This window comes from Polypterus senegalus, chromosome 2 (genome assembly GCF_016835505.1).
Source record: "Polypterus senegalus isolate Bchr_013 chromosome 2, ASM1683550v1, whole genome shotgun sequence".
Taxonomy (NCBI): Eukaryota; Metazoa; Chordata; class Cladistia; order Polypteriformes; family Polypteridae; genus Polypterus; species Polypterus senegalus.
Window position 1 is genome coordinate 134,478,259 of NC_053155.1, and position 13,832 is coordinate 134,492,090.

The window sequence follows — 13,832 nt, forward strand, 5'->3', positions numbered from 1 at the left end:
CCTGTCAAGAGAGTATTATTTTAACTGAAATGTCTCCACACCTTTTGTGATTCTCATTTTTCCCCTCTTCAACTGTTTGCTTTTACCTAGGGCTCATATGTTAGGTAAATCCTAAGACTTCATGGATAGCTTCTCTCCAAGGGGCCAGTTCGTAGTGGACTGCTGTAATCCCTAGCCAACAGATAGCATTTACAAGTTTCTATGCAGAATTGCATTGTTCTGCTATACTTTTGAATTCATCCGTTTTGGACACCTACAGCACCAACTCTTAACTGTCAGACAAACAGGTTAACCCTCACTTATGAGAACTGTCCAAATTCATGCAGACTGACAAGCCGCCACCCAATCTGAAGAAAGTATCCTTACTGTCTCGGGGTCATTTTCAAACACCTCTCTGGCTTCCTCGCGACTGCACTGCTCCTCCACGCATTCTCTTTCCAAATGGCCCTGTTTCGTTTCTTCAAAAACTTGATAAGCCCGTCTCCGCCTTGACAGGAACTGGGTAGCCTCTTCTGGAGACAATAAAACTACAAGATGACAGGGTAAAAGAAATGCAATATTATGCGAATGAACTAGAAATGTACTATACAGCTGCAAAGTTTACCCGTGTGCGCCAAGCAGCATCAGTTAGTCACGTCTTCAAAATGGGCCGTTTGATTTCATTTATTTTAGTCGTTAAGGAAAAATAAAAGAAAACAGGACGATACTGGTGCTGTTTGGAGGCGCAGCGAACAGCACAATAAAAATGTCAGAGTGAAACGTTTACTTACATGGAGAGGCGCCCATGACGAGCAGAAGAGCGGAGAGCAGCCGCACAGAAATCGGCATGTTTGTTATATGTGCACGCGCCTCGTGCGCGCGTTTGTGTGTATTAGAGAAAGAGAGAGAGAGAGACGCAGCGACGCACAGAGCGTGTAAGAGAGAGCAGGAGTGGGAAAGGGAGAGGGAGGAACGCAGTTTCACTTTATGAGCCTAATCCTTGGAGAGAGAGTCTCAAAGAGGAACAGTGAGAACATTCACTGCCCGCCAGGGGAGCCTCTGTGTGTCACATCGAACTGCCAGACAGCAAAGGAGAGGAGCCGAGGGCGCGCGGGCTTGGATGTGTGTAGGCGTAAGGGACAAAGCCAGTGAGGAGTTAAAGGGACAAGGCTAGCCTGAATATCCAGGTAGAAATGAGCAAAGCTAGCGTGTATATTCAGGGGTAGAAGTAATCGAGATAGCCTGAATATTTATGGGTGAAAGGGACACTTCCAACCAAGGTATCCTGTTGCACAGGGTACGAAGATTGTCTGGATATCCGGGGGCAAAAGCGACGCTGCATTTAGCAAATAGCCTGGAGTAAAATAGGTACGTCCCGCTCCAAAAGGGAAAGCGCGAGTCTGAATAGTTGGGGGTATACAGGATATAGGTAGCCTTAGCCTGAACATTAAAGTAATAAAACTGGAAGGGCAGAAGTAGGCAGATGGGCAGGGGTTTATCACAGAACTCTGGACACTGTACATAAGCAGTGTCGGAGGGCCCTTTTCTCTCGAAAAACAAACTTTTCATTCCAGGCTTCAAGGCCCTGAGTAATCATTACCCACTTTCCCGTCACTACCAGGGCCGTCTAAATGCATGGGCACGCTGGGCAGTTGTCTGGGGGCCCCACGAGCAAAGGGGCCCCATGCTAATCTATATGTTGTGACTTGCTGAGTGGTTGTGTAGGTAGGGGCCCCAGTACAATGCTTCGCCCGGGGGCCTATAATGCTGTTAAGATGGCCCAGCTCACTACAACACCCATGCCTATGGGTTCAAGATTCAAAACAAGCCAGAATATGCAGGGGCAATAAAAGTCACACTGACTGTATTGAATACCAAGAAGCACAATGAATAAAGCCAGATAGTGCCTCCAGGAGCAAAAAAGACAAAATCATCATTAGAACATAAGAAACTTGACAAGCAAGAAGAGAACATTCACTCCATCAAGCTTGTTTATTTAGATAATAGCTAGGATATCTCAATATTTCAACCTGATACTTAAATGGTATTGAACTAGATGTGCTACTAAGACACGTTTAAATACAACTTATCAATATAGACCTCCGTCTATTCAAAGTTAATGTCTGCAGTACACCATCCATTGAAGTGTATTTTCAGTGGCATAGCTAGGGGCGGGCAGAGGGGGCGGCATTATTGGCGAAAAGGCTCAGTACAATTCGTGTGTAAGCAGCAGGGTTCGGAAAAATATCATTTATGAATGATAAAAGCTAAATTCTCTGATTTTTATCCACAAATGCTTCAAAAATGATTTTCAGACTGTCCTTCTGTGACAGCATCAGACTCAACAGTTGAAATTTATGAGGCAATAACAAAAATAAACATAAACATTACACTGATAAGAATTTCTAGGAAGATAAACAACTAATTTACAATTTATAATTTTGTTTTGTTATCAATCCAATGCGTTCTTGCTCTGCACAGAAAACATCCCTACCTATCACTTGTACACTACACTGGTTCTGGTTTTTGCAGCGTAATTATATTAAACTAATAATTAGAACATGGCTTATCAGTGTGTCTATACTATATTCTTGTCTAGTTCATGCTTATAAATAATTATATGTGAAAAATGATTGCTGTTTATATATATGTGAATAAATCTATGCAAAATTTATCTTAATTTTCTATTTAAATAGATTAACAAATTCAGATATGTTGGAGGGCAGTAAATTGAAGCACCACCCCTACCCTAGCAGCACAAACTCTAGCTATGCCACTGTGTATTTTGTAATGCATGTATTAATAAAATAAAGTGCATTTGCCATTCCAACAGATCATAAACATCACACATCATACACATTATCACTGTTGTTATGAATCTCATACCAAATGGGGTATAACAGAGACATTGCTACTAGACAGACACAAAGATACACATACACTAGTCCATTTATAAAGGTGGATTCATCTAAATTATTATTATTAATTTGAATTATTCAGGATCATAAGGACCAAATTTACAGCAAAGAACAAAAGGGAAACAAACAGCTAAAATTACATTGTTCTGAATATCCAAAAGGGACAAAACCATTCTGCAAATTCAGGGATATACAGTAGTTAGTGGGAATATTCAGTAGTAAAGGTTGTACATGGTACACGGCAAGTTGGAATACACAAATGCAAAAACACACAGAATACACTTGATAACTAGAAGGAAATTAGGCAAAACTAGTTAAGATATCTAGGAGCAAAACAGATAAAATATTTATATTGACACTGCTAAAAGTAGCTGTTCTTTAATGGCACTTAATCACAGTGTGTGAATCCTCATGGAAGCATCACTTAACGATGATTCATTTCATTCTGTGATTTGTTCTTTGCATATGAACCTGGTTCTTTGGCTTTTGAAAAGGTTCCTAACATGTGGACAAAACAGAAATCTTGAATAGTCTAGTAGGCTCCCTAATAAGGATACCAACATCAAGAAAACCTTAATTTAAGCTTGTGTTACCGTATGCAGTGAAAGTCCTTTTAAAAACAGGAACCCACTGATACGTCACAAATCTGCTAATCCATCGTCCCAAATCCATTTTATCCTGAGCAGGATCACTTGAAAGCTGGAACCTGTGCCAACAAGCTGCTGGAACCTGTGCCAACAAGCATATGACACAAGGCAGGAGCAAAGATAGGGCGCCAACCCATCGCAGGGTAAACACACATACAGTATTCAGCATCACCACCCTACCCAACCTGCATGTCTTTGGGCAAAGAAGAAAACTGCTACCATCTCTTCTTGGTTAAATATAAAGCCTGTTACCTATCTAAAGAAAATGTTCTTTCTTGAATCTTTTTGTGGATCATGCTTTTAAGAATCAAAAATGGTTCCTCTATAGCATCACTGTGGCATGTGTTTTTTTTTTTTTTGGGGAGTGCAGGGACCAAAGGACCAAATAGCACACCGTACACTCAGAAGCAAAATGTAATGACCAACCAGGATATCCAGGACTAAAACGGATAAGGATATAGTATCCTAATTATCCACAGGCAAAAGGAACAAAAACAAACATAGATAGTAAAAAGCCAGACTGAATACCAAGGAGCCAAATGGGAATTGACACTTATGGTTAAAAGAAAAGAGCCAACCAGGAAATCTAGTGGCTTAATTTATAAAAGAAGCTTGAATATCCAGGAACTCATGGGCCCAATGTCACACTGTAGAAGTGGGAGCAAAAGGGGCAATAAAAGATGTACAATTATAGTTTCCTGAATATTGAAAGGCAAAAGGACAAAGCCACCCTGAATAAAATGGCCGAAGCCAGTCAGGTCCTCGAGTGGCACAAAGGACAATGCAATCCTGAATATCTGGACACAAGAGCCAAAACCCATAAGGAACATCTGAAGGAAATCCATATGACCATGTTGCATATGCACTGGCATAAAGAGGAAAATTATGTTTGGATATCCAGGAGCAGCTGATGCAAAAGTTAAGGGGCATTAGTGTCCAGAGTCACAACAAATCATACTGACCCTAAATATTTAGATATACAAAAGAAATACTTAGGTCATGTATGCTAGAACAAACTGGCAAAGGACAGCTTGATACCAAGTGGTATAAATTGCTAAAGATACCCTGACTACCAAGGGAAATTTAGGGAGACTCAAGAAAACAAGGAAGATGTAAAACCAGCATAACCATTAAGATGAGGGGCTCAAATAAAATAAATTGCCTGTCTGTTATTCATAGAGGCTAAAGCTAACTGAACCATCTGTTCACACGAGGCATAGAAATGTCAAAAGGAATGGCAGTCCATGTCAGGAACAGACAGGAAATTCCGCATAAAATGAGGACGTATGGGTAAATAAAAACAACTAAGAGTACCCTTCTGTTATTTACTGAAGGTGTTGATTGTCCCATTTGTTGCCAGGATTAGCTGTGAGAACAAGAAAGAAGGTATATGTTTTTATGTTCCAAACATTTGCAAAAGATACATTGATGATTGAATGTAGCAGCAGCATATTATAAAGCAGCGGTCTGACCTCATTAAATTAGCTGGTCTTTTCCTCTCATTCCACTTTAAGAAAAGCACAGTTGCATGATTTTCAAATTTATAGGACATTTTGAAATATCTGTATTTTCCTGCAGGTTTAAATTCTTAATGCTCATTTGTTGTTTTCCTATTAATGTGCCTTTTTCCTGTGTAGTTTGCTCTTTTAATTGCATCCTAATAATGAGAATAACCAAGGCGCAGAGCAGGCATCTGGGAAATGGCACTGAGTGCTGAAAGGCTACATCTCCTTCAGCGTCAGACCCATAGCATGCTCATTAGTAAAACAGTTAAATAACAGAACACATGGAACAGTGGAATAGAAATGATGGTGATAATTATGAAAATCTTTAAAAAAAAGAAAACAAAGTTAAGAAACTCTCTAAATGATCCCCCTGTAACACACATAAATCCCTGGTACATTCTAATAAAAAATGACCAAACTTTTGTAATTTATTTGACCTCAAAACATACAAACTAGGAAATAACAGATTACTTAATTGAGCTTGGAGCCAATTAAAAACAGAAGTTGGTTGGAACAAAAACCTTCATCCATATGGGATCCCCAGGACTTTGAGAACCACAGGATTACAGTATACTTCATGAATGTACAGTAAGTACAAGAAAGTAGATGAATAGCTCATTGTTTCTTTGCAGTCAATAAGCAATGCTCTGTCCTGTTTAGTGTAAGTTTTTCCAAATTACACACTTGTGCTGTATGTAAAACTTTAAATTCAGCACTTATGTAGTGTAGATGGAAACTAAAAGGCGGAAAAGCAAAAACCACATTACTCACTTTGACTTTTGCATAATTTCCTAACGTACTGTCAACATCATTGACTCAATGAGCACATATTCTTTTCACTAATGTAATAAATAAAATGCCACATAAAATCTCAGTCATTAAAATAAGTTGTTCTGCAGGGATAATATGTTGCCAGTTAGGAATAAAAAAACAAAACATCACACATGAGCAATATATTTTTTGGAGATAATAAAGATTTGTCATGCTGATCCGCTGGCTATGGCATTGGGAATTGTCCCCCTGTGTGAATTTTTGCATATTGCTGAACCAGCCCAAATATAGCAAAAATAAATAATGAAATAGATGTATTTGCGATTTTTTTTTATGTGAAATACATTACAGATTACAATGCCAGATTTAAAATGAACAGGACAAAGGCTTAAGTCCTACCTGTTTCATATGACAAGATCTTTAACCTTTAGAGGATAAGTTCAATATTTTTCAAGTAGAACTTATTTCTACATAAACAGGGCTTATATGCATTTGTCATGAAATTCGGCATTCCAAAGCTAAACGTTTTCTATACACTTTTAAAAATATCTTGCCCTCACTGGCAATTTTACAATAGAGGCTTATGGGGTATGGGACACCATTGAGAAGTTAAAGACTTAAAAACATACAGACGAAGATGCAAAAGTTTTGATATAAGAAAACCAGCCTTCCATATTTCCGACACAGGTTTGTGACAACAAAAGGGATATGGAAATAATCATTTTATCTCAGATTCCTGGTAATATTTTTCTCATGGTAAGAATGTAAATACTGAAGTAAATCAAAACAAAAGAAAATCACGGCCCCAGGGAGTGAAAGGTTAATATGGAGGGAGACAAATGCTGAAATGGTGTGCATCACTGATCTTTTTTAAAAAATGTATGGATTTTATAATGACATGTACTGTATGAACTATTTTAAAATGTTTAATTATTTAGTAAAATTGTGTAATCACAAGACGCCGATCAATACTCGATAATTACCTTCAATGTATTCAGTAAGTTTTTAAGCTTTTGTTTTGTGGAGGTGCCCCATGCCCCATTAGCTTCAAATGTAAAGCACCAGTGAGGGCAATATATTTTTTTCTTTAATTTATAGAATATGCATATATACCATGTAGTGGAGAAATAACTTTGACTTAAAAAATACCAAATTTACCCTTTAAGTTTACATGTTCTTTGTAATATCCTGTACCAGTTGTATAAAGAAACTAAGATAGGATTCACTGTGAAAAGTGCTATATTAAATAAATACATTATTTAAGAAAAAAACAAAGTACTTTAAATCTTCCAACCATACATCTATCATCTAAGCTTGCCTATCCAGTTCAGAGTCACGAGAGAATTTCAACCAGAAAAGTATCTATGAAACAACAGTACAAGTTGGCCTAAATATCATACAGTCTGAAAAAGCAAAAATGGTCTGTTGTTTTCATAGTAAAGATTAGGAAACTGGAAGATGCGATAAAGGGATAGAAACACTTCCTAAAATGTAGTATTAGGAAGAAAATTGCCTCTAGGAATGCACTTCAGGACTAGTCAAAATAAGTACTAAAAAAAATAAACTATTACTATTTTTGGTTTTATTCATATCGCAGTTTACACAGTATAAAATAAAGTTTAATTGTATATAATACAAAAGCTGAGATAGATAGATACTGCATATTAGAAAGAAAGAAAGAAAGAAAGAAAGAAAGAAAGAAAGAAAGAAAGAAAGAAAGAAAAGGCTGTAAGAGACAAGATAAATCTAAGGCTGTATGTAAGCAACACTGGAGCATCACAAAGAACAGTCCTGTCTCCTTTTCTCTTCGTCTTGTACACCTCAGACTATAAACATAACACCAGGTCGTGTCACTTGCAGAAACTGTAAGATGATTACACACTTAACAGGTGTATTGATGAAGGGGGATGAGACAGAGTATAGGAGTCAGGTGTAGATCTTTATTTCTTGGTGTAAAGAGAATTTTCTTCAGATCAACATCAGTAAAACCAAGGAACTGCTTATTGACTTCTGCCACATGAAAAAAGCCTCTCCATCAATATTTAGAGAGTGGAGTATAGAGGGGGAGGTGGGTTACTGCTACAAGTATTTGGGAGAGGCCTTCATTGACAGGCTGGAATGCATAAGAAAAGGCACAGCAGACTTCTTTTTCTTAAATGTGGATAGTGACATCCTTCACATGTTTTAACTCAATGATGGCCAGTGCGATTTTCTGTGGTATGCTGAGCTGGTAACATCAGTTCAAGAGAGGCCTACTGAAACAACAAGCTGATTAAGAAGGCAGCCTTAGTTATTGGACACACTCTCTGCAGGTAGTATCAGAGGAGAGAACTGAAACAAAACTGAGTGTCATTATGAAGAAATCTACACATCGTCTCTCTAGCACTTACACTGAAGACTTTCAGCCAACACATTTTTCAGCAGAACTGTGCCAAGAAGCACTACTAGGGCTCCTTAATACCAACCACAACATGCTGATATAATGCCTCACTGTGACTGGTCTTTTAATCTTTAGCCAAATTAGAAGTTTTCTTTCTTTTCAACAATTCTGGTGTATAGCAAAATGTTTTAAATTTTATTACAGGTTACAGACCTTAAGGCTTCTAGGTGATCTTTGCCATGCACATACACACTCTTCTGTTCCACTTGGGTCTCTAGGTGATTTGTGATGGCACAACAAGACATGAGTTAGTAGTAGAGTTTTTAATATGAGATTGATAGAAAGAAGACATCATGACATTGCGAAGAGGCATAACATCAGAAAATTAGGAAAACATCAGGTGTCAGCAGCCAGACCCTTTTCAAAAATTGAGCAAAACAACCAGGTAAAGATGTGAATAGAAATAGCGGAAAAACAACATATCTCTATTATAAAAAAAAATCTTGGAAGGAGACAAGACGTGATTTTCTCGGAGAGACACTTATACAACCTACAAGATGAATCCATGCCCGGGGCTGTAAATAAAGGACAAAGAGTAGATGACAAAGAAGAACGTCATAAAAAATTCAAAAATGTTGGCACAGTACACATGCAGAGCAGGTTAGAGATAATGGAAGTACATAAATTTGAAAGTCTCAAAAAAAAAGATAGTAAAGATCGTATTAGTGCAAACAAATGGAAATTATTTCTCGGTGAAATAATGGAACAGCAAAAAGAGATCGAATATATTGTTTGGATTTAAACTTTAAGTTGGAGACTTGTAGATCATCTAATTCATGTTGCCAGCGAGAATTAAAAGATTCCAAAAACGTTGGCGCGGTATGAAGCCCTGTGAGACGGAGATTTTTAACATGAGATTCTTTCAAGTCATGGCCTACTTACAACTATTTTCAAGCAAGACCACAGTCATCTAACCTCAGTCATGTGAATGCTTTTGGCAGACACAATTCCTGCGCTCTCGGCTCTTTTAAGTTTTATCAACAATTTTATATGTTCTAGATGACACATCAATGACTAAGTGAAGAAGAAAGAGCATGGACAAACATTCGAAAAAGTTGTTTTATTTATTAGAGAGAGAGAAACGATATTCACTCACAGGCAGTTATACGTTGCGTTGTCACGATGAATCAAAATTCAATGCACTCTTGAAGAAAGGATAATTCCAAATATTGTTTTTACTAAAGTTTTAAAGTAAAAGTGAAAATAATGCATTTGTAACAATTCCCATTAAATTAACAATCTCTTAAAATTGCATATCCAGTTAATCAAACCTGGGAGTGGGCGAGCGAAGTGAGCAGTGGTCGGAGCCCCCTAGTTATTCATGTAAAAAAACTGTAGAAGAAAGGGCAAACTGGAAATTGTTTTTGTGTCAGAAATGGATTAGATCTTCACCCCTAGCCCATTCATTTGCCTTTCTCAGTCCAAAGTTTCCTCACATCTGTGTTTGTTGCTATGGTAGGTTTGTTATGTGGTAGTCACATAATGAAGGGGAGACAGAAATAAAAGGGTGGTCTCAATTGGTGGCATTGCTGGGACTGGGTGAGTTAATCTTTGTAAAAGTCACTAGTATCTAGGGTCACTTGTGTTTATTTTGTGCTGCTTAATCTTGCTTTTTTATGATTACAGATTATGTCTAGTGTTTTTGTTCTTGCTCTAATTTACAGTGTTTTGACTGTTTGCCTGTTTTTTGCAGTCTACTTTGATATTTGCATCTTTGGATTTTGGTTATTTATTTCTCTGTGTGCTTGTATCTGGTCTACTGTCTAGTTTTGATCACACTTTCAGATCACTTGTTGAAATAAACAACATGTATTTTCCACTTCATTATGAGTGTTTTGTATTCAGCAAGCCCTGATCTGATCTGCACATGAACTTTTATTTACCCTGCCAGGAATGTATCAGACAGACATATTTTTACAGTCACTGAGCATGGCTTTTCCTGAATAAAAGGCAGTGCTAATGGGAATGTTCATTGTGCTGTCCTGTTTCTGTGAGTGCATCTAAGTTGGTGAGCACCAAGGCTATTATAGTTTTGCTTTTTTTGTACTAGTTTTTTATTTTTATACTATTTCTGATCCTATATATTAGTTTCAGGTTTAGTTTTATCAATTATGGAATGGTTCAAGATAATTAGGGAGTGAAGATTTTTGTCACAGACATTAACTGTAGACTTAATGGGTTTGGAAGAAATATTTGTTTAATGCTAGTAGAAGACTACAAAAATGTTCCACTAAAAACAAGCCAAAATAATTTTGTAAGATGCTTATATACTTCTTATTAATTATGCTGAACAAAATACACTTTTACTTGCAAATTCTCAATCCAAACTTAACTGGAATAAAGTAAACTACAAATAAGTGATGTAGATTAATTCTGTGAAAATGTAAAGTAGACTAATAAATGCATTGTAAGATATGAAATTCAGAGTTTGGAATGCAGCAAATGAAGTTCAATGCTGACAAACTTGTTTTAAGAGTAAGTGGAGTGAGCTAGGAGAAGAGAATGGAGGGGGGCTAAATCTTTTCACATTAAGGGAGCAGAGATACAACATGCTTTGAAACAGATTTTAAACTTAGGGAGTGATAACTGGAATGGAGGCAATCTGTTATAACAATAAATTCTTCAACTAAAATGAGTAGGATTTCAGTGGGCTAGTGGGTTACAGAAAATTTTATAAAATTGTAAGGAAATGTGTCTTCATTGGTACAATTAATAAGCACATGGACTAATTCTTCAAGTAGGAGAGCTGAAAGCTGCACCTTGTTAAATTTAAATCTTTGTGATGACCATGAATCACAGTCAGAGAGCTAGCTAAACTCAAAACCAATCATCCAAACAGAAACACTGAACAACAATTACAGAAGAAAGAACCTGTTAAGATAACTAATTCCTGGACACTTCTAAATATGACATACCACCATAAATAAGGAAGTTACTTTGTAAAGATAATGACAGAGTGGTGGGACACTGTCAAAAAGCCAAGCAAAAGTGCATGAACTAAATATCAATGCTAATCCTTCCACCTCAGCCAAAACAGTCACCAAAACACACAGTGAAAAATTTATAGAGATAGGTTAACACTTCAGAAAAACACAGACATATGCTGGTAAATCACTGGTAAATATCCTGATTCTCAGATGACCAAGAAGTACTTGACTCGACCTTTTAAACTGCTGCGTTAATGATGTCACATGCTGCACTTTCCAGGTTGTCCCTCTGAGACAAAACCGTAAACAATACAGGAGACTTAATGGTGGAGCCCATTGTAGGATAGATTGGCATCATCCATTTTGCTTTGCTTTGGCAGACAAGTCCTTTGCCAGACACTCCTAAGTTCAGCTCAAGTATGAGTTCCCTTCCTACAGGGCCTCTTTGGATTTCATTATTTAGACCTTATCGGATTAGACTGATCAATCACAAAGTGACATCCAGAGATGTCTCCATTTGCACCATTTAAATACTTGGGTCAATGAATAAAGAGCCATAACTCATCAATTGGCAACCTTGATGGAAAAAACTTTGCACCAAATGTCAACCACAAGGTGGGGCTTATGCACACTGAAAAAACCATAATGTCAGTTACTTCCTTTATAACCCATAGCAAGAACCAGATGTGTTCTCTCTCTATATGCTCTCCTTGCTCTCGGGCTGGCTGTAACTCTGCTCCATATAGCAGGACACTTATTGCCTAGCTTGTGGCTGAGACAAAAGCATATGCGGTCCCTTTTATTCCTAAAGGCAACCTGGTGTTGAACTGGAAGAGTGGAAGATGGTCCTTAACTGAGTTGCACAAGAAAAAGAGAGGCTGTACGAAAGCAACACATTTATCTGGCTAAAGACTGGAGTCAAGTGATCACCAACAATCCAGCAGACGTAAATTGTGGGCTAGAAAAAGGGCACTGCAGTGAGAAACCTGCACTACCACCCTCTACCAAAAGGTGTGACTAAGGCAAAGAAGGAGAAGAGCCATTAAACAGAAAGCCAACCCAGAAGGACTGGCACATGGTATCACCTACACCTGGAGTCAATAGAAACCGGACCATAAGTACCCCTGCTTTGATTCCAAGAAATATTGATTGTAACTCAGTACTTAGGATAAAACCATCTAATTTATTCAGGTCATTGGTATGGTAGGAATTGAAGAGTAATCATTGTGAAAGGTCATTTTTTTGTACTATAAGTAGTATGAGTTCCATCCATCCATTATCTAACCCATTATATCTTAACTACAGGGTCACAGGGGTCTCCTGGAGCCAATCCCAGCCAACACAGGGCACAAGACAGGAAACAAACCCCAGGCAGGGCACCAGCCCACCGCAGGGCACACACACACAGTCACACACCAAGCACACACTAGGGACAATTTAGAATCGCCAATACACCGAACCTGCATGTCTTTGGACTGTGGGAGGAAACAGAAGCTGGGTCAGTATAAGACAAGGCTCCCCCTCCACCTTCTCTCTCTCTTACCGTCTTGCCATGAAGAGAAGACCACCTCTCTCTTTTGCAATACTTTCATGAAGAGACAACTCCATCTCAGTGGCCAGGCAAGCTGCCTGGGCATTGCAGATGAAGAGCTGACTAGGAAAAATCCAATGCAACCATAAGTTATTGGGCCAACTGATACTACACATCTAGCATTATCAGGGTGTATGTGTTTGGATTGCAAAGCAAATTCTATTTGCTTGTGTAGAACTAGTTATAATAAAATGTGTTACATATAATACAAAGTTAAAAGTGTTTCTCTTTCTGCTGCTTGTTTATTTACTATGTCTAAATACCCAAGATTATAAAATAGAAGGAAAGAGGAGGAAGTGCTGAATTACAGTACAGAGTGGTTAGTCTATGGCAGGGCTGTCCAAACTACAGTCTGCGAGCCAACTGCAGCCCGTGGTCCATTTTTAATTGGCCTGCAGCAAATTCTAAAAATATAATGAAATATGGCCCACACACGAAACTTAACTGTATTGTACTTCTTAGGTTTAACACAAGGTGGAGCTACTGTCTTCACAAACAAGCGCAACCAAAGAACAATTTTACTACGGGGGACCAAAAATGGCAGAGCCAAAGAAACGCACAATAGTAAGTGAGTGCAGAAAATTTCAGACACGGTGGGAAAATGAATATTTCTTCTAGAAGTCAAGGGCAAGTGTGTCTATTTGATTTGCAATGAAACTATCACAGTGATGAATGAGCATAATGTTTGTCGACACTACGAAACCAAACATCCGACCTACACACCCTACACCGGTGCCGAGCGAGAACTGAAAGTTAAGCAAATGGCAGCTAGTCTGCTAGCTCAACAACATGATTTTTTTTCTGTGCTAACAAAACACAAGAAAATGCCACATTAGCCAGTTACGAGGTAACGCAACTCACTGCCTGTCACGGGAAACTTTTCTCAGATGGTGACTTCATAAAACAGTGCCTCAGTAAAGTCGCAGGAACAATGTGCCCGGAGAAAATGCAGGAATTCAACAATGTTCACTTGTCCAGAAATGCAGTTGTGTGGCGCATTGAAGATTTGGCAGCTAACTTAAAAGTGTCAGGTAAAGCTTGTGCTTTTGATTTT

At 38.1% G+C, this 13,832-nt stretch overlaps 1 protein-coding gene across 1 annotated transcript in view; it reads right to left on the minus strand.

Annotated features, from left to right (window-relative positions):
* gas6 (growth arrest-specific 6) overlaps positions 1-886 on the minus strand; it is a 104,144-nt gene extending 103,258 nt beyond the window's left edge. The window contains exons 1-2 of the mRNA XM_039744664.1: positions 771-886; positions 367-527 (exon numbers count right to left, since the gene is read on the minus strand). Of these exons, the coding sequence (XP_039600598.1) occupies positions 367-527; positions 771-828 (219 nt within the window). The 5' untranslated portion in view covers positions 829-886. The remainder of the gene's footprint in view (positions 1-366; positions 528-770) is intronic.
* Between the last annotated feature and the right edge of the window lie 12,946 nt (positions 887-13,832).